Source organism: Melanaphis sacchari, unplaced genomic scaffold (assembly GCF_002803265.2).
Source record: "Melanaphis sacchari strain LSU unplaced genomic scaffold, SCAv2.0 Contig0_pilon_pilon, whole genome shotgun sequence".
Lineage (NCBI taxonomy): Eukaryota > Metazoa > Arthropoda > Insecta > Hemiptera > Aphididae > Melanaphis > Melanaphis sacchari.
In genome coordinates, this window is record NW_020270366.1 from 851,591 (window position 1) to 877,388 (window position 25,798).

Consider the following 25,798-nt stretch of genomic DNA (forward strand, 5'->3'; position numbering starts at 1 on the left):
AAATAAAAACCATCAATTTCACAATAATAGTATATTTGTGGCCAAAAAGAATTGTTTTCATTGTAATTTTTAGCTATTTATATAACATTTATTGATAGATTTTAAAGCTTTTAGAATAAAACCTAACTAATAATCAATCCAAAAATCTTAAAATTGATTTATTTCTAAAGTTATTGAACATTTTTTTTGTTTTGATTCTCTAGGCCAAAGTACCATCTAGATCCAATTTCCTACTAGTAAAGTAGTAACCCTAGTCGCAGACTGAAACATTTTTACTGCTCTAAATGTGATATCAAAAAAAAAGTATTTAAAATGTAACAAACATTTTTTAACCCTTAAATATGATTTAAAAAAAAAAAAACTGAAATAGTTTAGACTAATTATTCAATAATATAATAAAATACAATTTTTGATATTATTACAAAAACATTTATAGTAAATAAATAATAGTACAAGAATAAAATAGTGAGTTTAACTCTGTAAGAATTAAGATGTTAAGTTAAAATTTAGTTTTAAAATACAATGTGTTTTTCTGAAGAAAATAGATATTATAATTTTTTTTAAAGTTTAGAAATTAAATATAATTTAGTATCAATAGTTAGAGATCCTGCTAGAATATGATAACTTTCATAAGTTTGAAGACATTTTTATTGGTAACATATTATAAACAATTAAGATGTTTTTTTATGTACACTTATAAACTATAAAATACATCAAAAATTAAAAAAATAATTTGATTAGTTGTACTAAAATTATAGTTGGACAAAATATAACTGTTTAAAGGTTAGTAAATACCCATAAACTGCAATATTTGTTTTGCTGAAGGTCGCTTTTTATAATCTTGTATTGTACACATATTGAACAGCTCAACAATTTGTTTATACCTCAGATCCTTTGCTAAATAGTCAGGTAATGGTGGTCGCTCACCTGAATAAAAATATATTTAAATTACAATTATTAATATACTAAAATAGATAAAAAGTTAATTGGTTAAAAAAAAATCACCTAAATGAGCATCCAAGTCGTCACTGATACCAGTATAATATGATTCATCAATTGCAGTGCTTGAGTTTGGAAATGATAATGTCATCATTTCCCAAAGTACTAAGCCATAGCTGAAAATATCAGCTTTACTTGTAATGATGGCTCCCAAACATTCTTCACCTTTTAATACTTCTGGAGCAGACCAACAAGGAGTCCCAATGTAAATTGCTTTACAGCCTTTAATTTTATGCAATGTTCCATCAGATTTTAAAGGTAAACTGACACCAAAATCACAAAGCTTTACAATCTCAAAATTATCTGTGAAAATTATAACATCCAATTAATCTTGGAAATACAAGTAAATAACTTATTGTATTGTCGTTTAATGTTAACCTATAAAGTCACAAATCTAACCACAATAGAAGAATTTACAATTTTTCATTATTTTTTTTGTTTTGTTTTATATTCTTATAACTTAATTTAAAAAAGTTTTGGGATCTGTTAAATGGTTTAATTGTTAAATTAATCAATATTATACATTTATAATTAATTTAAAAAAATGTTAAGTTCTATTACTGGTTGGTTTTTTTTTCACATGTATTATTATTTAATGTTATATAATATGTTATAATGTCATAAAGCATGAGTAATAAAATATAACTTTATAATATTAAAAAAAATTACCTATAAACATATATTAATTATGCTTGTATTTAATTAAACTTAAATAATAAAAATAGTCATTTTATATTTTAAAAAGAACATTGAAATATATCAGATGATGGATCTTTATTTTTTTATTTTTCATGGTTACTAAAAAATAAAATGAATAATTCAACTGTTTTATGGTTTAATTATATAAACACATAAAAATAGTACCTTCATTTAGGATACTGCTTTAAAAAATAATCTAAGAAGTTTTTATTTGCTCCCATAATATTTGTTAGTTTTTTTATTAAAATATAAATAATATAATATTCAATTTTTTAGTTGGAATATTGATACAAAAAATCTGTAAGAATGTTTATTATTTAAGTTTTGTACATTATTGGATCATTTGGACCAATATAATGTTAAAATTAAAGTAACAATGTTAATAATATAGTGTTAAAACTGTTCTAACAGGTCAGAGGTCTTAAAGTGGTAATAGTAGAAATTATCAATTCGTGGCTTATAGCTAAGTTCGTCTGTCTCCTTTAGTAATTATTATAGAAAACAATGATCGTGACTGCAGCTAATCTGCTGTTATTAATTTTTATGAAATACATAAAATTTTTTTGTTTAAAATAAAACTAATGGCCTATGAGGGCTATGATTTACATTAAATTTAATTAAAATTTACTTTAATTGTTTCCTAGTAATATTGTTTTTGACTTTTTATCAGAGTAAAATATATTAAGCTGCAATATTGGAACTAGAAGCGAAATGTATGCTATGAAACATAAGTCATAATAGCCACAATCCTTGAACAATTACTCTTGAAAGTAATTGTTTTGGTAAATGTCTCACTATAGTACACAAATTTAGGTACAAATAGTTACAACAGACTTACTTTTCACTAAAATATTTCCAGATTTGATGTCTCCATGCAATACCAAAGAAGAATGTAAATAATCTAAGGCTTTTGCAATGTCCACAGCAACTTTTGTAATATATTCTACAGGGTATGGTCCAAGATTTTCTTCCTTGCGTATTTCAATCAAATCAATTAAACTCTGTTCACATTGTTCCATTAACAGTACCTAAAATTCAAAAAAGCTTTAAAGAAAACTTTTAAACAATAGAAGTCGTTTTAAATTGTAGATACATACTTCTCGGCCATCAGGTCTTTTGACAAATGCTCTGTAGCCAATTATATTAGGATGGTTGAGTGACGATAACACTTTTGCTTCCAACTGCAAACGGTTGCTAAACTGTTTGCGATCTCTACCAGTATTACGACTAATAATTTTTGCTGCCCACGGCGACTGATCTTTTCTTTGCAAATTGAACACACCAACACCTAGGTCATTATAAGAGTTAACATTATGGAAAATTTACATAGATTTAGAAAAAACATACCTGTTCCATATCCAATGCGTTCCAAGGCTGGTGTTTCTGGTAATTTTGCTGTGGAGCGCAGTATTTTCGGAGTACAATTATCGTCCATTTTGTTATATTTCCGTGTAAAGACTAATAATAATAACAGGCTATTATCGAAATATTTATAATAAAATAATATTGTAATTTATTACTTATGTATAAGTTTAAAAACTACACAATGATGACTGTTGAGTAATAAATTATAAAGAAATAGGTGCTATAAGATTAATAAAACTTTTGTAAAACACATCAATAGTTAAACAAAAACCGTAAAAACCGTTGTCACTAGTCAGTTGTTAAATGTTATTTGTTAACAAATAATTTATTCATTACTTTGTTTGCGTCTTTTCGGCGGCTAAGTAACTTGTCTCTTGGATTAAAACATTTAATACACAATTTAAATAGATATTATTTATTACGTAATTATTTAAGTTTAAGCAATAACAAACATATCAGATACATAAATAATTAAAAAAATAAAGTAGTCAAATATTTTAAATAACAAAATTCTGAATTTCTAAACCAAATAAAATTCGTTATTTACAATTTCACATTAAATCATGGTGTAAACGACGACAAGTTGTTTAGGTATTCCATGATTTCATAAATCAGATAACGAAATTCACAATATCACAATATTCAACTTCAAGTCTTCAACATTTCAACATTTTCAACGTTCAAAATTTCAAATCGAAAAATAATTTTTCGATTTAAATTTTTTCATCTATTGCAAAATTGAAGATAATAGTTTTTCTATTAATTCGTTCAATTGAACAAAATTAATTAAATTTGTCATGCGTTCAATACTTTAATATTGAGCCTCGAAAATCATTATATTTTCTTTAATGTTCATAAATAAAGCATTTATTGTTTGTTAGTAGGTATAGTAAAATTATATTATTAAATATTATTAATTTAAGTGAAGTTTTTGATATTCAGTTTGTGATGAAACTAATGTTTTATCGCCGCCTTCCTGGGACTAATTAAATTTTTCAAATAATGTATGTATTTATCTGGTTTATTTTTAAATTTATTGTACTGAGTTTTATTTACAATTGTTTTTAGGTTTGAAAATTGGAAGAATTGTAAATTGTCACTGAACTAGCTAATAAAAATTTACTTGACTGTCAATATACTGAAACCATATCAATCAATCAAAAATAAATTTTTAACTGATGCAAGATTATATTTTAATACCACATAAGGTGCTAAGTGTTTTGTTATAGTCCACATGACATTATTTTTAAAACCTTTACATATTATTTATGAATTGTATTAACTATGAAGAGTTCTTCATATTTAATTAAATATGTTTTATTTTATTATGTTTTATACACATAACCTTGGAAAAATCAATACATTTTTTTATTGATAATTTCATAAAAATTTGTTAGTATACTATTGTTCATGAGAAAACTTATCCTATTATCTTTCTCTTGTTGGCCATGGACAAATTTCTTTCAAATGCTTAAATTTAAAGAATGAGTTAAACATTAATTCATTAAAGTAGGATAATATTTTTTGTTATAACATCTGTACGAACTTTAGATATACTAGTATATATTATTAGGAATAAGAGACCCCTTTAAATACAAAAATTAAATTATTAAATAGTAATACTAGAAACTAAAATAGAATTCTAATGCTAGAAACTAATATCAATGTTTTATTACTTACAACTTAAAAAATAACATTGTATACTTAAAAATTAACATTTCAAGTCTTTGCTTGATAAAAAAAAAAATATTTTATCTTATTTTATTTAAATATTTTAAAAGTACTGTAGCTTTAGGAGTTCTGGCCTAAATACACCATGACAATGAGTTCAATGTTTTAAAGTTATCCTTTATAATTTGAATATTTAAAAAGAAGAAAAAATATTTATACTACAGTCTATAAGAGAAAAATCAGTTTTATCGTGGATTAATTATCTTAAAACTATTTTATAATTTTACAGAGCTAAATAATATAACTAGATCTGTTGTTTGCCAATTAAAACTAAATGTGAAACATATAAAAGCAATGTATAGAACTACCTACTAACAAATAAATTCCTTGTATTGTATATTTTCAGTACTTTCATTAAAAAATTTAATATGGAAACAGGTTACGTATTTTATGAGTGCTATTACAAATATTTGCCAACATTAAGTATTAAATTGATATTTTTTAAGATGAAAATTAAAAATATATTCTGTAAAAATGTTTGTTTTCAAAATAAAATATTTAAATGTGTCCTAATTAAATTTTTTTTAGATAAATATCAAAGATAATAAAATCATTTTAAGAGAAAAAAAAGATAATTGATATAAACGATTATACAATAAATGTTTTGTTTAAATCAAATTACAGGTAAATTAAATATATTAAAATTATTAATTAATTGTTCTCATTAAAAAGTTTTTTTAGGTTCATCACAAAGCTCATTTTCAATTAGTACTTTGGATACAACACATTTAATTTCCTGTCTTCTACAAATATTCAGAAAATTAAATTGGCTGGTTATTAAGATTCAATTTACTAATGAGATTAATTTATAAAAATATATTAAAGATCAAAAATAAAATTATTTAAGTTTAATCATTATAAAAATATTAAACTTCTTACACCATATTGCATAAAATATTTATTTAATAGTAAATAGATAGATCAATATATTATAAATAGATCCATCATAGGCTACTGAATCATGTGACACATTTCACTAATTGTTATTAATTAACTTAAAATTTAGCGATTTTTCAATATGCAACCAGATATTCACTTCTTATTTGTTAATTTTTTTCAAACTTATTTGGTATTTATAGAATGTGTACAAGTACAAAATTACTTAAATCATCCTAAATGTAGGTATTAAATTAAATTATGTATAATATGAATATTGTTATCCAAACATTATTATCTCTAAATAGTTATGGTATTTTCATGGTGTTTTTCAATATAAACTACAAATATCACCTAAAGAATGTAAATGAAAAAGGAAGGTAAAATAATTGTAAATTAAATGACTTGTTTAGACTATAATTTATAAATCCTAATAATCCTATCAATCATCACTAATAATGATTGTTTGAATAACTAGGTAGGTTAGGTTACCTCATTTTTAATAAATACCTACATTTGTATCCATAATGGACATAAGTACATAACTATTATATCTTTCATTAAAATATATTATTTACAATCTGATTTACATAAATAGTAAATAATATTGTGAAGAAAATTAAATACAATGACATGAATCTCATGAAGAGATGACTTCAGTAAGTAACAAAACTTCAAAATTTAAGATTCAATTTTTTTTTTTCTTCATAATAATTTATTTTAAAAGATTTAATTCAGTTTCTTTTTAAATAAATGAAAGATATTTGATGGAAATGTATAGATAATAATAATAAGAAATCGAAAGATTTATTTTTATATCGTGCACGGTATGGAAAGGTTGATGCTGTTGTTTTATTTTTTGTCTAGTGGTTTTTTATAAGTTTGTTTGCTGTAATTAGTTTTAGATTATTATCAAAAAAATGCATTTGGTATATTTTATGGAGCACCAATGACAACTAAAGTCATATGATGATTAACTGTTGACTGGAAAGGTTAAATAGGATAAATGTTTGCAGGTTTAACTATAATATTTTAATATTAAGTTATAAAAATTATGTGTACAATATTTTAGAATAAACATTTTTTTACAATTAACATTTCATATGTTTTTATATAAGTAAGTATAAATTAATGTATACATAATAAATTATACTTATTATATATTATATAGCTAACTACACGAATACATTTTGAATCATTCATAATCAAGCATATACCACTTATATGGCTATAAACGAAATGAGCTAGTAACAGGGCCGGATTTACATCTAGGCCTGTGAGGCCCGGGCCTAGGACCGCATTACGGCAAATTTTGTAAGAAATGGAAAAAAAAATCATATAAATATTTTATGCATTTATATAACTGCGTAAATTAATGTTATATAATATTTAATATACATAGAAGTAAATCTATGAATTTGAGAAATAAATACTACATTAATTTTCTTGGGATTTGGGCGGCACCTGTTCTAAATCCGGCATTGGCTAGGGATTTCGTTTATTATTGATAAAATACAGTCCTTAAAAACCAATCTAATCATTTATAATTATACAAGGAAACAAATAAGCATAAATGCAGTTTAGACCTCCTTCGCCATTATAAATAATAATATGTAAGTACCAGTGTGAACGAACTAAACTTAGCGTAATTTATTTGATACTTAGCTTAAATTTAGCAGGTACCCTATCGGCTATCACCTATGTAGGTGGTTACATAGGTACAAATGGTACAATTTAAATATTTAGAATACTTTATTAAGTTTATCATAGTAGGTTTTTAACCTACTACTATAGGTCATGATTTTAGTCTCTGAATTGGTTACCAACCATTGAAACATAGCTAGACAAGATATAAAGATACTATTATACACTATCTGTAAACCGTGTGGTCAACTTAGCTCGTCATCAAAATATATTAAATGAGGTACCTAGTCATAGGCGCCCAGGTAATATTTTAGGGGGGTCAAAATAAAAAAATTTTCGAATGTAAGATAATAAAGATTTAATGTTATTTTTCACATATAAATGTATACACTATACATGCATGTTATATTTTTATTTGTATACATATATATATAGTGTATTAATAATAATTGCCATACGAATAAATAAATAAATATATACCTAATAATTGGCATATGAAAAAATAAATTAATAAATAATAATTGCCATACGAATAAATAAATAAATAAATAATAATTTTATTAAGTATATAAAAAAATAGAAATTAAATAATATAATTAAGTATATTATTCGGTATCAGTAAATAAGAACTGTAAATTTCTTCGTTTTATTCCAAACATATTAATGACATCCTGAATGAAAGTATCCTTTTTTGCGTTAGGTTAAAATATTTGTAGTACCTATATTATTGTGATCTTTATAGATTTACCACAAATTATCTGCGATAAATAATTTTACGTATAGGTTATACGGACTACAGAATACGACCTATCTATGATGTTAATATACAATAACAATGAGTATATTTTTATATTTATTTCATATCTTAAATGTGATTTCAACAAATAATTTGCCTCGGTAATAAGGTAATATTGTGGTAATATTTTCCAGGGGGGGGGGGGCAAGTGCCCTGTCTTGTCCCCCCCAATGGATGTCCATGTACCTAGTTGAAAATCTTAACTATTTCACTATGGTTGAGAAAATGACTTGTGAAATCGTTAAACCTAAACAATTTTTATTTAATTTGGGAAATAACACGATAATTCAAACATGTTGAGAGTTTAAATAGCGTAAAACCTTACTAATAAGTACCTTTATAATATGAAGTCAAATAAGAAATTACCTATATTCTGTGTCTAACATCCCTTCCAATGGGCACATCACTATGGGCAGTTGGTGACCTGAGAAACACGTGCAGTACTATACTATAATAAGTATAATATACTCACAACATATTATATTATAATATTATGTTATCTGAGGTAATTTACCTCTGTTATCTTTAGGTACAATGGTAATAAATCGACTGGTAAAACATACAACACAATATATGCACATTGTACATAACTATACAGTATACACCTATCATATTATTATATTATACGTATTATTGTCCTATGACTACGAGATATTATAGATATATTGACATATTGTTGTATATGTACATAAATACAAATGGTGAAATATCTGCTCACGGTAGGATGGTATGTTGCATCGCCACATTATCATAGGCGTGTTTGATGGTTGTGGTTTTGCTGCCTGAAAAATAAATTAAATTAAAAATATATGATAGAGAAAATGAATTTTTCCATTATAATCGAATGATTCTTGGAAATCATATTGAAAAACATTGTGAAGATTTCTCTTTACTTGATTATTTTCTACATTTATATAGGTACCTAATTATAGCTTATGTAATCAGCTACATGAAACTGATCGATTAAATTAAAAATTCAATAATTTAAAAAATAACAAATTTTTTGGGAAAATATTCTGCTTCAGGATATAAAATTAAAATCAAGTGTTGAAATTCAAAAAAAGTAACTAAAAAATAAAAGTAAAATTTAAACATTTTTTTAAAATTATGTTAGGTATAATATTTTTATAAGTAATTCACATGTGAAATCTTATCTTTATATAATATTTACGTAGCTACTATATTAGGTATATATCAACCGTTTTTAGTATTATTTTTTTTCTATTATCAGGTAAAAATTAAATTTTTTTTTTTTATATAATTTACAATTGCAGACTGCAGTTATGTATAAATTAATCACTTACTTTTATGTCCATTTTCAATTGAAATGTTAGTCACTGGGTATGCTGGCTCTTTATGAAGACTTATGTCTAAACCTAAAAGAATATCGCATAATTATAAATACACGAATAGGTACATCACAACATATAATGTAAGTTATCGAAAATGTACTTACATATCAATAGATATAGACAATACTATAGTATTCATGTCTTTACCTACCTACTTATTTATTACTTATCTACAATATAATTATGATATTACAAAATATTTATTTACCTATAATCTCTTTGTCTGTGGACACTCGGAGCAGATCAAACACTTTAAGAAATCCAAACAATATTACACTGTTAATTACTGACCATGCAATAATTGACCCGGCGCCAATTAAATTCGATTTCAATAGCTGTAAAGAGTAAATAAAATTATATTTTTCAAAATCAACTACATTATAATTTATTGTTTTGCATGTATATACATTTGACTAAATACACATATTAGATAATAGAGTATAATTACCTATTTATTTAATCAACTCGTTTTCAAAATAAATAAAACAATAGAAAATATAAATAATGGTTTTACTGTATATTTATTATTTATATATTTTTCTATAAATGCGTTATTCTTTTCACAGATATTGTTTAAATAAGGTGATTCACCAAGCATGTTCTTCCTAATTTTTCTTTAATAAGTATCTAATGACTAATGAATTAGTCGATGTTTTGATTTTTGAAATTCTTAAACATTCCTACAAGACTATTATAACCTATTTTATACTCAGAAATACCTTTTAAGCAGTATCTCGTGACGATAAATAAAAACTTATTTTTAACTTTAAGTATAAAAACATTAACTTACTGGCATAGAATCTGGATTGTTCCAAAATCCTCCTTTTATAAAAAGCGGTGCAGCTATTACTCCCCATAACCCACCTCCAAAATGAACAGCAGTTGTTTCTAACGGATCATCCACTGAATAAAATATAAGAATTATATATTATAATAATAACTATAATGTATTATTCATGTAAAAGTTACGAAAAAAAAAAATAATATTAAAGCTTGAATATGTTTGAATAAAATTGTTGTTAAATGAAAATCAATGAAATTAAGTGAATTTACATGCACGAGTATTATACGTTAATGATACAATATTGTAGTAATAAATGTTTAGAGTACCTTTTAAACGAGGAATAATCCATTGCAAAACTAAGTAAATAATACAACCAATCATGCCGATCATCGTCGCAGACAAATTTGTGTACTCGTTTACACCTCCACACACAGAGACCTGAGCAAAAATTACGTATAAATTATGATAGATCGTGTGAACATATATACACAGGTGGCTAGGTACATCTATACATTATGGATATCCCTCAAAAATAAGCTATTGAAGTAAGGATTTGTGAGTAAGTGTATATTTAATATTATGCGTACTAATCCATTCAAAATGGCGTTGATAGTCATCGCGAACGGCCACCTGGACTCGCCTACCACACCGGCTTTGGCAAGAATCAGTATCACTAATGCTGCGCCACTGCCACCAAAAATGGTGTTGATTATGCTTTTTGCCACTACGATTCCGTCACCAGGATTGGTAATGTGGCCCAGAGAACCACCGTTGAACGACAAGAATCCTGATATGAGCAGCAGGGTCCCCGTGGCCACTAGCTAAACACAAATAACCATTAGTAAATGATGGAGTATTAAAATACGGTATGTATTAATATCAGTAGGTACCTACTGATCAATAGTTATTTAAATATATAGTTTGATAATAAAATGGCTACGAAAATATTGTTACCTAATCGAATAGTGCAAGTGTAAAATGATGCGTACTTACCACATAGTATCCGTAATTATTAGGTAGGTGATTAGGAAAATCTATAAACCTAAATGGTTTTAATTTTTAATTATATTCCCGTTCCTTTTACTAGAATTAACATATGATCTAGGATAGTTTCCGGGTAATAATATAATATAACAGACGTAATCTAATAGCTCACCGGCATTGAGTGTCCGTTATATTCATTTGGAGCGACGGTACTAAAACGTCCGTTCCGGGGGCCGATGAACAATGCTGCGACGAACGAACAGGTACCGGATAGTAGGTGCACAGCCCCGGCGCCGGAAAAATCGGAATATCCGATTTTCTGTAACCAACCGTCGGGTGACCAAATCCAGTGCGAGACAATGGGATACGTCACACCTGAAACACGGAATGCATAAGAGATAAACGTAATATTTATTTAATACACGATCATGGTATTTAAATACCCTGGTGATACACACGATAAGTTGAACTAAAGGGTGTATCGTTGAGGGGGGTATAAGATTATTACACGTAACATATTGTGTAATTAATAATTATACGATCATACAAGTGATTTATACAGGTTTAATATATAGACAACATGTAATCGGTACGCATAATGTAATAGCATACATCTAGCCGTGGCCTAGGTAAAAATTTAGTGAGCACACAAATTATAAACACATATTAAAGTACAGCTACGAGTAGTATCCAAATACAATATTTTATTTTTCATATTTTGTAGTTTTTTGTTAATTTGGAAAATTTTTAAAAATATAAATTAAATACCTAATATAGTATATTATGCGATCATGCCTATTATCTTATTGTTTATATAACATTATAAATGTAGTTAGAATTGGGTCGATAACCGTCGTATATAAGAGTAAATTTCACCAGAATTTCTTATTTAAAACATTTTTTCGAGTATGGGAGAATAATCTCTAAATAAGCACACGCCTCACCACCGATTACCGTCTATGCGTCTGAAATTTCGGAGAACTCAATTCGGACTCGGGTGCACGCACTTTTCGTGTATCTATATACTAGTATTTACTTACCCGATATGATAAAGCTGTAGAATATGTAGGCAATGAAATTGCACCTCTCAGCCACAGCCCCAGATATGATGGTTGCTGCGGTCGCAGCGAACACATATTGGAAGAACCACACGCCGTTTTGGCTCGACGGCATGTCGACGCCCGCAAAGTATTCTTTACCGTAAAATCCGCAACCACCGCCACCATACGCCAACCCATATCCGATCAGCCAGTATGATAGAGCGCAAATGACTACAATATAATATAAAATATTAAAATATTGTTAAGTTATTGCGATTTATTACACGACAAAACGCAAAACCGTCACGGGGAAGCCTTTTTTATGCCAACATTTACGAAAGTACCTAACTGCTACGACTTTTCTGTTACATATATATACTTATATACTTTAAATTTATTAATATTTTAATTATTCAGTTCGTGTACCAGTCCAGGCATGTCATTTCTGCAGTTTTTTAGTTGTTGGTGTCAAAATGTTATTTTTGAAACATTATCAGGCCTATATTTTACTTTATAACAGTAGCAGTATAGGTAGCAATAGGTACCTATTGTATGATTCATATACATATTATGAAATACATAAATGATAGATTTAAAATATAAATATATAGGAGTGCAAATTTTAAAATTTCTTTTCTTTTTATTATTATATTTAGATGGGAAATTATTAATTTTTACGACTTCTAAATAACATAATTTAATGATCAGGAATTTTATTAGTTAGACAGTTAGTGTATCATAATTGATGGTTGTAATTTATACTAACAGTCACATTATTCGTGTTATGTAAAAATATCTCTTTATTATTGTTTATATTATAATATTATAGGTACATCACTGATTTCAATTTTCTTTTGATAGTTGGTTAATGGTCGGATCAACCAAAAAGTATTTAAAAAGTAAAAAAAAGAACAAAACTCAAAATATGAAAAATTCATTATCAGATTAAAAATTTTAAAGCGGATATCAATCCTTTCATTTTATTTTTCGCAAGCCAATGAAAGCGTTTAATAAAAAAATAAATAAATAATGCGAATACACAATCCATCTCTCTCCAATTGATATACCATATACTTCAATACCTGCCTTCAAAAAATTGGTAGAGTATGGTAATCGATTATTTCTTGAAATTCAAAATCTTAAAAACTGTTATTAGTGACACTAAGACACTAAAATTGTATTTCATATTTTCTATGTAATAGTTAATTAATGACAAATTATTCTAATAATCGTAATGGCGTGCTAAAAATTGAAAAATTATTAAAGCATCCGATTGGCGTTACGTATCTACGTTTCTAACTACGCATTCAATAAAATTCATGATCTGATATAACCATTATTATCGTCAAAATATATGTTACACACGATTCTTCACAACAATTGTTTTATGGATAATATTAATATGACCATAAGTAAAGATATATGCTTCAATACATATTATAATATACTATAATATGTCATATGTGATCAATAATCGTAATTGTCAATAAACTTTGTGTTGTATATTGTTGGTATGTACTTACGAAAGTATAAAATAAATTCTATAATATTATACTTACATAAATCCAATATATTTTTCATCAAAATGTTAGTCACGTTTTTGGGCTGCACACATCCAGCTTCTAAACATGCAAATCCGACTTGCATAACTGTCAAAAATTTAACATTCCATCAATATAATAATTATGTATAATATATGTATGTAATATTTGTATCATATTATATATAATATATATGTATATATGTATATAAAATATAATATATATGTATATATGTATATAAAATATAATATATACTAAACTGTATAGATTATATACCATTTAAATATGATATTTTAATATTTCTATTGAATATAATTCTATGGTTTACGAGTTTATTAAAATTATTTCCATTATTTGATTTTCAAACGATGATAAAAAAGCCTATATAATTAATTAAATTTTCATGAAGTGATTATTTTTATATGGTAGAATAAATATAGTTTTCAATAGAAATACTTATAGTATTAATTTAAAAAAATTGTCCATTTGCTTGACAAACATATTACAATTGTCATTGAACTTTAGTTTTATATTGTTTACTTTATTGTATATTTAAAATGAAATCACGATTCAATAAAAAACGTATAAGAGTTGGGACTTTAATTTTACTTTCATGATATACCGAAAGCGTATCACCTGCAGGATTTAACAATATTTCAAAAAAGAAAAATATTCCTGATTCATTTCACAGAAATTATTTTATTTTACAATAATGTAATTGGTACACAAGTAATTATTATGGATTATACATTGTATATTTTTCTAGATTTTTTTATTTTTTAAGCATATATTTAACATTGACATAATTTATCAATAAATTCTTTAGCATTTTTTATTGGTCATATTGGTAGTATACAAAAATTGTAACATAAACATAATATATTATATTGCAATTATTTCATGAATTCCAAATAATTACAATAATCCTATTTACATTTCAACATTCAATAGCTGCAATAAAAGTTATCTTCATATTAATTCGTTTTTATATATTTAGTACCTTTTGTGACAATCGCTGTATTTGAGAATTAGAGCCCATTTAATAAGAACATGTTAAATCATTTTATACTTCCAATACTATTTAATTTAACGTTTAAGTATATAATATCCTATTTTACATGGCTTTTTTTATTGTATTTGTCGACTTCGATAGCGGCTTACTTCAAATAAAATATGTTTTATATACTTTACCGACTACCTGAGCACCGGACTCGCATGTATATAATATTATTATAGCATATAGGTAAGTGCTGTATTCGATGCGCATTACAGTTATCACGTTTCAGATACGTTTGACCCTAATTATTTTTATCATATTTTACCAATAATAATACGTATTATTTATCTACGTATCTATTATAGATATTTTTTATTACTATGTACTTATACTATGTTAAAGATATGCCTAATTATCGTATTTCAGCTATAAAATATATACAACATCAGCATCTAAACAATATTTAATCAATTACTCGTAAATCGTAATCGTTCACACACAAATTACAAATTAGTATACAATGCAAGGTGAGATCTTTATTATAATATTTAAATATATAATAATATATAATTATTTTTGTCGGTGGATTTAAACGAAACTAGAAACTTGTGTTTTCATTTTAATATCTATAACAGCATAACTAATGAACTATATTTAATCGAAGTTTAAAGATTATCGTGTATAGTCGAATTCTATGTATGATTAAGCAATAGCAATCTTAATCATTTTGATATAAACTGTTTAAGTAATAACTTAATAAAAGTACCTAATATTTTTTATCTATATCTCATCTTTTCAAATTATTTAACTTAACATTATTTCACATTTTTTGTACAAATAATATTATTCAAATAGTCAAGTAAAATACTATTTTTTTGTATTTATAATATTGTATAATATTTTTAGTTTATAATATTATACATAATTAATTACACACGCTGTTCGACTAATGTTAGAAACTTTTATGTTATACTTAAAAAATTCCATACCATTTGTTTTTAAGGATCTGGGTATAGGCAATTTGAAGGCAATTTGTATAGTACGTGCGTGCGTGGCGTGTATTAATTCATATTTGGGTTAGTAGTTGTTAAAATTTTAACGATCATTAATTTAGTGTGAGTATGCTTACCACACGGGGAACATTGATATTTTTTATCTTTGGTGATGCTGGCATACCGCATACACTCTATAATATTATTATATGTAGGTTAAATAATAAATATATATAGTACGTACATTATTATATATATATTTGATAGTATACATTATAATGATATTATTATTATTCATTACATGAAAATAATTTTATCCAATGAATATTAATCGTAGGAATTTTTATAAGTAAACATAAACATAATATATAGGTAAATAGGTAATATAATATATAATATATACAAATAACTATTGTAAGTTATTAATTATTTACATAAGTTATTTTTTTATGTAATTACCCACATACTACTTATATTGTATTTGTATTTGCCAAAAAATATTTATCATAACAAAAAATTTTTACTTCATTTAATATATTATAATAGGTATCGAATTATAATTATGAGTCTGTTCGAAGTGGAAGTCCTTGGTCAAGTTGCGATTCAATTATTTTGCTTTCAAGTAAACTTCATGATGAACTTATATATGTTTTTGGAATATACTTAAGATTGCTAGAAAAATAAGTACAGTTGAAAAAATATAGGTCTATTTTAGTATAAATCACAGCCGGGTGAAATCTTCTTTAGCCTAAAGATTTCATAATCTTAAATAGATGTACGGATATTTGAACATACGTAGTTAATAGTCACAAAAATCATAATTTTTGACAATAAAAATATAATTGAGGGAATTAAATGATTTTAAACTCCCAATAATATTTTGAATACGATATTTCAATAAATATACAAAGTAATTATTTGTTATTGAAAAATGTATTTTAATGTTTATTGTTGAACGCGTTTTTAATGTTAAACTAATATTAGATAAATTGTGCTGTAAAATATTAAATTTTTTTTTTTGTTTTGTTTTTGGTTTGTATATAATATACAAATTTTTGATTAAATATGTATAATTCTTCTGAAAAATAACGAAATATTTCCGCATATAATCATCTATTATTGATGTTATAAATATTTTATCAAATTAATTTACAATAAGTTATTACTCAGTAATAAATAATATTGACGATTTAGTCACTTTGAAGTTCAAACTTCTCAAAATCCAATAAAGGTATCTATAGCTTAACTATTATGTTTTCCGTGATTATTAGTGTTTTATTTTGTTATTAATTATTATCAAGAAATGATATCAATTGTCCAGTAGAGTAAATATGGTAAAATTTGACTAACTGACATATGGAATCACTTAATGTATCTCAAAAAAATAGGTCAATAAATTCGGTCAGGGTCGCTTAGCTGCAAAATACTCCTATCGCCGATTACCTACCTACTGTACTCATCGCCAGAGACTATGTAAATTTAAGGCGTGTACATGAATAATAAAAAAATTAGTATTATTAAATATAATAAAAATATATAATAAATTTATACAAATGTATAATATTACCAATATAAAAAAATAAGATTATAAAATCTTAATAATTAGTAAATATTTATAAACTAATTTAAAAGTTTTGATAAAAAAGAGTCTATATTTCATAATTCTTCAAATCCTAAAAATTTGAGATTTTTTTTAATGGTTATCAATTGATGCTATATTCCACAGTAATTAAATTTTACTGATTTAATTTTCAACAAGACAGTAAGATATGCTTGAATGCTTACTAATTTATTTCAGAAAATAAAATACTTCAATAATAATATGGTCTAATTGGAACTAAATTATTTAATTAGGATATTGATAAACGTAATAATTCGTAAGTAAATAGTATTTGACATACAAATTATTTTAATAAATACGTTTATTATATGAACTTACTATTTGTTAATATGTAAATATTATATATTATCTAACCTTATACGGAACAAAAATAATATAATTAAGAAATAAGAAATTGATGAGTGTGTAGTAAATAGTAATATTTTAATCCAGCGTTTCTCAATTTATGGTACGCGATTAAAAGTGATACTCAGAAAGCTCAAGGGTGGTACGTAAAGAAAAAAAATATTTATCATAACATAAAATATGATTTCATTTATTTGGTTAAATAAACCAAACACTTAGTTTTACTCACATTAAAGATAGAAATTTATATAAACGATAATCTTTATAATGTTACAATGCTTAGTTAATTTATGTCTTAATAAATTGTACATACCTACTTAATTTTACTTTTGTTCAATAAATGCTAATATTCTATACAGAGATGATAATGTATACATTTTTTATAAGCAAAATGAAAATTAGAGTTTACTAAATTAAGTGGTACATGAACATTTTCAAGATGTTTAGGTGGTACACGAACATATAATTTTTATAATAAAACAAATAATTTTATTAGAATTCATTAATTATTGTTATTATTTTGATGTAGGTGCATTGATTAAGAGAATGTCGCACCCACATGTGTTGTTTTTGTCTTACATATATACAATATAGCAAACTTTTGTTCAACAGAATCCATTTTATGTTGTTAGCTTTAACATTAGGGCAAATTTACCTATTATTAAACTTAAATGTAAGAATTTTATCTAGACAATGACAGGCTTTTATTAATATTATAGTTTTAAAGTGAGTTATGAGTATTTTAAAGTTTCAATATTTTATACAGCTATAACTCGGCTTAATATAAAAAAATATAAATTAAATCCTATGTCATTGCTTGGATAAAATTCTTACATTTAAGTTTGATAATAGGTAAATTTATTCTAATGTTAAAGCTAACAACATAAATTGGATTCTATTGAACGAAAATTTACTATGCTGTATGTATGTAAGACAGAGATAATACATGCGGGTGCAGCGTCCTCTTAATTACAATTTTTGAGATATAATTACGAAATACGAGTAAAATTATAGTTGAATATTGCGTGTAGATAGGTGTATAATATTATTATATACATACTAAGTGTTATATTTCGAAACATCTTATATTGTACTGTGATAATCGATAGAAAACTATGGTGATATAAAAATAACATTTTTTCCTTGTAGAATAAATTATACATTTTTGAATATCCATAGCACAGAGAAAACCTTTACACAGATAAAGAAATTTAAAACCAACAATGAAACAATTAAACATGTGCGTGTTAAAAAATTCATATCGCCGCTAGCTTGTAAATAATATATTAATATATACATATAAATTTTTTTATATGTTTATTACATCTTAAAATATATTTTGCTTCTTAAATTAAATTTACTCTATAACCTCATGTTACAGACACAGATAACCATAATATTTTACAATTACGTTAAATATAAAATTATTTTACAAAAAGCTTTTACGAAAAAATAACCCGCGTTAATTAAAGGAATCCAAAAAAGATCTATTATTTTTTTCACAGCGATACCTGAGTAGAGTAAATAACGCTTAATTTGGATTAACATTTGAAATCAAATTATTTTTGTACGCGGAAATATTTTAAAATCTAATACATCATGTCCTGTGAAATAGTGTATACAGCAAAAAAAAAACGCGAAAATAATATCTTCTATATTATTAGCATATATTGTCATTTTTAATCATGTCTTCTCGTTTTCATTAGCTTTATTACTTTGTGATATTTAAATATTATGTTATTTTGCGACATGATAGACATTACTCAAATGAATCAACCGTATATATAATGACGCTGCAACCAAATACGTAAATACCCAGTCGTATTTATTTTATTCAATTACAGGATAGTTATTCTATAAATGAGTCATGTAAAGTGATTGAATTTAATAAATTTATCTTTAAAAAGATAAACAGTGTATATTGAATATATTATTTTGTTCAAATTTTAAATTAAATTTTTCCCGGCAACATGCTTTTTCGTGTTATTGTTAGATATGAAATACCGCGGAAATAATTTCTGAGTACATATACCAATGCTATTGCGTTATACATACGAGTATTTTTACTTCATCGTTGCTGTCATAAAACAATTGACTTTAATTAACAATCGTTAGTTTTTAGTGCATTTTACCGGTTATATTTATAACAATATATTTACTATATAGTAACTCAATACTTGTTTTAGTGACTAAGGAGGCAGGTATAGCTGGTATATAGATACATTGTTACCACTACAAGTAGTTTTACATAATACACTGTATCTATAGAATATTATATTTAATAATATGACAACTTATCGTTCGGCCAACGGTTTGATTTTTAACATTTAATACTTAGATTTGTTAGCAAACGAGATTATTATGATGCTTTTGGATCGTGACCGATGCCTTATTTAGACACTATTGTTTTCGTTACCTAGTCATTAATATTATTAACTATTTCAATAGTACAATGATTAGTCTTTGTAGTTAATGAAATAAATATTATATGATTAAAAAGTAAAAAGGAGTATTTTTAATAAGCTTTAAATTTCAATAGAAAATACTTTTAAATATTTTATGATCGAAAATGTAAAAATTTTTCATTGGAGAAAATCTAACAAAAGACAATAATGAATGATCAAATTCACTAATCCAATCATGATATGTTTAGTTTTGAATGTTTAGATAATTATGTGCAATGCTTGTAATGACTATTATGATTTATGACTAGTATGATGTAACTATATAAGCTTGATAAACTTATTTGGAGGAACCAAAGCTTCAGATCTATACTTTTTCATAAGCTTTATCATTTACGTGAATAAAATATACCTTATACATATTATAAAATTAGAAATAACTGAGAAAGTTGGAGCTAATTATATACTTGAGATGGCCAGTCTCTAAACCCTGCCACTAATCCGCAAATGGACTGATGATTTTTGCACCATATCATTTTATGGAGTATCTATAACAGGGGCGGCCAAACAGTCGATCGCAACGATTTTAAAGTCGATCGTGCTAGAATTTATTTTTAGGCTGCGCTCACGAAAATTAATTATGGTGGTATAGTAACTTAATAATAATAAAAACTTTTTTATCAAAGTCGATCCTCAAAGGTAAAGTATATTTTTAGTAGATCGCGGCCGAAAAAAGTTTGACCGTCCCTGATCTATAATATTGTAAGAAAGCTTAAAGTAGGTAATAAACACCGTTAAGTATACGAATCATGAGTTCATTGTACAAATGTATAGGGCATCAAATAAAAATGCACTTACTGTGTTCACGTGATTACGTGATCAAGTCACTTGTATAGATTTAAAACTGAATTATAAAATAAATAATTATTGATGTATCGTTACTTGTTGAATTATATTATCTAATATTTTTTGTTGTTAGCGATGTCGAACAGCAATAAAATACGCTGTATTGTATGTATATAGTGTACATTTCTATTACATTTAAAGAAGTTGCTGTATTTAAACGATTTTTTGGTAAGTTTACACGCTTAGTGGACAACCTACAGCTTTGCATATATTAATAATATGTTATGAAATTGCAAGAAATTTAGTTGAGACAGATAATACGAATGTAACAAAATATGTATTCATAAAGTAAATATTGTTTATAATCGTAAAGTAGGCAATTGATAAAATGTATTATGTACATATTAAGTTCAAGTTATTACTATTATTTTTTTACATTGTGTAGATCAGTGTAGGTGCAATCTTGTATCAATGCAAATAACAAAATAAATTACAAAACAATTTAATTTTTGCACACTTTTACCAATCTAAAACAGGCTTTTTAATTGTCAGATACTATTTAATTTATTTTATTAATCGAACTACATCTTGGATTTGGAATGGGATTTTTGTTTCATACAATGGCTTAAATTAATAAATAATAGGTAGTTATGTATGTAGTGTGCAGTATAATGCTTCAACTCGTATGTAATTTTGAATTATTTTTTGGAATATTTTAATTTTGTACATGCAGGTACCATAATATTTATTATAACTACACATTGGTATCGTTTTACAAAAATAACGATAAAATATTTAAAAAGAAAAATTCATCCTTGAAAATTTAATATATTCGTTATCCAATATGTTCAAAAAACTTTCAAGTACAAAATCGCTTTAAAATTATACAAGGTCATTTAAATTTTTTGCATTACCTATTTTATATATGTATGTAGGTACCTACTTTGATAGCTACTTATAATTTATTATATGACCACTATTTCGAGTAACGTAACATTTTAATGACTCTCCATAATGTGTAGGTATACTATATATAGTACATACTATACATACGTACATTTTATAATTAAACGTACGTTTATATGGAGTATATTTTCAAGTCCTGTAATTTACCATAGGATAGCTCATACATGAATTTAGTTTTTTGAGTCAAGAAAATCAAGGTTACAATAAAAGAGACTATTATAAAAATAAAAATGAAAGTATGTTTAATATAATATATGTTCAAAAATTACTTAATTACTTCGAAAATATATCAAGTGCTATAGTATATCACCACAGTTAATTTTCCCATTTCAGTTGAATTATACTGACGTTAATTTGCCCGCGGATTGGGATTTACTAAAACCAATATACGTCTTATTGCGCTATATTTTATATCATATTAAATTCACGGGAATGTGTTTTTATTTTTTATCTTATTTTTAAATCTAGGATAAAAAAAAAAATAAAAACCATTTTTTCCCGAGTTTCGGAAAATATAAAAAAATTGAAGAATATTAAAATATAAAATACATTTCTGAAAAAAATCCAAAATTTTCGGAAAATTAAAAAAACCATATTAACGATTACAATAATCGAAGTTTAAAAAATCCTAATTAAAAAAATAGATAAAAATCCTGTCATTGTTATTTTACATTTGTCAATACGACATAGGTACGTATCACTGCATTATACTATTAAATAAACGATTAACTATTAATAACTATATAGTAACTACTCAATACTAAATACTTACTTAATAAATAATAGTACAAATTATAATAATTTATAAATAAAATATAGAGTCTACAAGATTCATCCACAATACAGACTTTAACTTCTAAGTGATAGTATATTAATATTTTATTTGTTATGAATTATGATTATCGACTTACCATTATTTATTAGATTGTATTTCCTTTCCACTTTATATTACTTTTTCAAATCTTTAAAAAAAAAATTTTAAACCATTTTTTTCATACAATTTTACAATTTTTCCGAAAAATCCCGGGTTTTTTTCTAATATAATTTTTTTTGAAAACTTTAAACGAAACCAAATGTTCTCAATTTTCCGAAAAACCTCTGAATACTCAAAGGGTTTTTTAGAAAACCAATTTTTTTTTTTTTGAAAACTTTGATCCCTAGTTTTAAGAACTATATTTTATGTGTTTTAGGCTCGTCTACTATGCAAGCTTTTTATTAACCATAAATTTTATTGAATATATACCAAATTTGAATTCTAAAATTTAGAAAATTTTTTGCAGATTACATTACACTCTTATACACAAAATGTAGTTAATAAATATTCTATAAATTTTTATTATTAAAAACAAAGTATCCTGAAATAATCTTTTAAAACAATAATACCTACTTGAAAAATCTATTCACATTGTAAATTTCAAACGACCATTAAAAATAATTGATTCAAATACATAACAATATGCATACATTAATCAATTCGCTTCTAATATTTACTTTACTTAAATTAATAAAAATAAACAATTATTATAATTAATTCAACAAAAAAATTTTTTTTATGAATATCATTATGAAAATAATATATTTATACTTATATAATTTAATACATTTATCTATATATACTCACAGGATACAATTATTCCATTTAAAACTAAAAACATATTGTCGATGTTGAGTTTTAATTCCTCCAAGTCCAGTTGAGTGGTCATTATATTGTTTATTGTATCTGGCGAACTAATATTTACAGCCATTTTACAATGAAAATTTAAACAAAATATACAACTTTAAAATGTATCAAAAGTTTTTGGGAAAATTGTTTTTAACGTAAAATTGAGCAAATATAATTATAATATTGTATTTATTGTTGGATGATATGAAAATAATATAAGCACGAGATAGTTAGTTTGAAGTAGTTAGAAGAATATTGTATATTATGCTGTAATAAAATAATACTAATACCAGAAATTTTTTGAAAACTTAAGCAGTTATTAAATAAGTGTGATTCCGAAATGAACAGAAATCAACTAACAAGTAAAAATCAATATAATACGAGCCAAACCAACGTGCGATTATACCGGTTATTGCGAATAGAACTTACATATTATATAGGAGAGGGTAATCACGGCCATAAAGATGGAACGCGAATAACGACCACTAATTACTCATACATATATATATTTTTTATTTGGTACTAAGTAAACTAGTAAACATATTAAGTTTTTTATAAGCTCATCGACATCAATATTGTATACGTGATGACAGTATTTTTCTGCAAATTCTTGGACAGAACGAATTATATTTAATGTTGTGGACTGCGGTGCATCACGATTTATGGTATATGCAATAGTAAGAATTTGTGGTACGCAAAAGCATTATAATCAAACGAAGTATGTACAAGTTAGCAGGGCTGAATTAAGACTAAACATAATATCGTCCTAGATGTGTATAATATAGTTAAGCAAGCTCATCAAGGAAAATATACGTTTAAATATTTTTAATATTTTGTTTACATAGTCCAATACGATATAGGTACTCGAACTTGAGTGGTAAGTCATTTAAAAATTACAAGTTATATCAAAATTTATACTACCTATACAGAGTTAGAAAAAACAAACGTAGTATCTACCAAAAAATTGTTCAAATAAATTATTTTAAAATTCTTTCTAGATTTTTGTGAACAATTTACCAATGTGTTTAAATTGTAAATTAACAACACTTTTCGTAATTATTTGTTAATAATGTAAAGGTTAGTTTTAGTTTTGATAAATTCATAGACATGATTATCAATATACATAATTTTATATTTTACTATACTTATTTACATATTTTTTTTAACGTTAAATTAGTGTTACGACGTCAATCATTTCATCCCCCAGTCACTTATTTATAATAAACAATTTTCTTGGATATAGATATCCGATTACTGGGTACCTTGTGAATTATGATGTACTGAAAAACAGAGATGAACAACGATTGGATATCATTCCGGGAATTTAAGTTGGTACACCCAACAAGTATAACTAGCTATAATAATATACGATGATTATTGTTGGAAAATCCGACATACTGATTACTCACTTGATCTGCAGAGCGACTATGGAGCAAGCGCTAATACACGTGAAGCTTCCGGCATCGTGCTCGTGCACATGAAATCCTATCATTATCCGAAATATGTCAATATTAAAACAGTATAATAAGAATTACTGTTCATTTGGCGTATGTTATTATCATCGACTCTATAGAGTGAAGCGAAGAAGATAATATTACTTGTAATCTTATTATAAATTGGCTATGTCACATTATTAATAGTGATCATTTTTCAGGCAGATAGATTTGAGTTTAACGTGTTTCCGGTAACAAATCACATGTATAGATTATGGGCATGCTGGTCATTTTTTAGTAACCATATATTTTCATTGTTTATAACGAATATTATTTGTATGGGGGAAAACAAATTTTGTTTTTGAGTTTGGGCAAAATCGAAATATGTTAGTTTTTGGGCGATAATACTTAGCACTTTCTCTTGTTTTTTTTTTTTTTTTTAATAAAATGTAAGAAAAATCTATTAAAATCTTGCTAAAAATCGCTTTTTAATAAACAATTAAAAAGACACTCGTTTTTTGTTAATTTTTTTTTTTTTGTTTATTAAATGTTTTATTCAATCTATTACAAAAAGAACAATAAGAACAATCGAGGAAGTAATATAGTAAAAAAAAAAATAAGTAAATAACAAGGTAAATATAAACAAGCGTAGAGGCCTCCGTACTACAATTTTATTAATTAAATTTTAATTTTTATTTTTGCTATAATTTAAAAATTATTAG

The 25,798-nt window shown here is 25.2% G+C and overlaps 2 protein-coding genes across 2 annotated transcripts; both read right to left on the bottom strand.

Moving 5' to 3' along the window:
• Positions 1–406: 406 nt before the first annotated feature.
• On the bottom strand, positions 407–3,513 carry LOC112593413 (lymphokine-activated killer T-cell-originated protein kinase). Its single transcript, XM_025337833.1, has 6 exons — positions 3,400–3,513; positions 3,046–3,156; positions 2,796–2,986; positions 2,537–2,726; positions 1,006–1,302; positions 407–927 (listed from the first exon to the last, which is right to left on the bottom strand). Exons 2-6 carry the CDS (start codon positions 3,131–3,133, stop codon positions 785–787), a joined length of 909 nt encoding a protein of 302 aa, XP_025193618.1. The 5' UTR covers positions 3,134–3,156; positions 3,400–3,513; the 3' UTR covers positions 407–784.
• Positions 3,514–8,578: 5,065 nt separating this feature from the next.
• Positions 8,579–23,978, bottom strand: LOC112593321 (putative ammonium transporter 1). The gene is made up of 10 exons (XM_025337740.1): positions 23,602–23,978; positions 13,830–13,919; positions 12,271–12,501; positions 11,403–11,605; positions 10,834–11,067; positions 10,573–10,684; positions 10,253–10,365; positions 9,671–9,797; positions 9,415–9,486; positions 8,579–8,892 (listed from the first exon to the last, which is right to left on the bottom strand). The coding sequence occupies exons 1-10, from the start codon at positions 23,723–23,725 to the stop codon at positions 8,825–8,827; spliced, it is 1,374 nt and encodes a 457-aa protein (XP_025193525.1). The 5' UTR covers positions 23,726–23,978; the 3' UTR covers positions 8,579–8,824.
• Positions 23,979–25,798: the final 1,820 nt, after the last annotated feature.

What these genes read in the sequence shown, in the direction of transcription:
- LOC112593413 (XM_025337833.1), bottom strand. Translation starts at nt 3,133, where the DNA reads ATGGACGATAATTGTACTCCGAAAATACTGCGCTCCACAGCAAAATTA. An exon ending in ACGCATTGGATATGGAACAG is followed by an intron (nt 2,987 to 3,045) that starts GTATGTTTTTTC and finishes ATAATGACCTAG; the next exon opens with GTGTTGGTGTGTTCAATTTG. An exon ending in AAAGACCTGATGGCCGAGAA is followed by an intron (nt 2,727 to 2,795) that starts GTATGTATCTAC and finishes TTTGAATTTTAG; the next exon opens with GTACTGTTAATGGAACAATG.
- LOC112593321 (XM_025337740.1), bottom strand. Translation starts at nt 23,725, where the DNA reads ATGGCTGTAAATATTAGTTCGCCAGATACAATAAACAATATAATGACC. An exon ending in ACGCCATTTTGAATGGATTA is followed by an intron (nt 10,685 to 10,833) that starts GTACGCATAATA and finishes ATTTTTGCTCAG; the next exon opens with GTCTCTGTGTGTGGAGGTGT. An exon ending in ACAATCCAGATTCTATGCCA is followed by an intron (nt 9,798 to 10,252) that starts GTAAGTTAATGT and finishes TACTCTTTACAG; the next exon opens with CTATTGAAATCGAATTTAAT.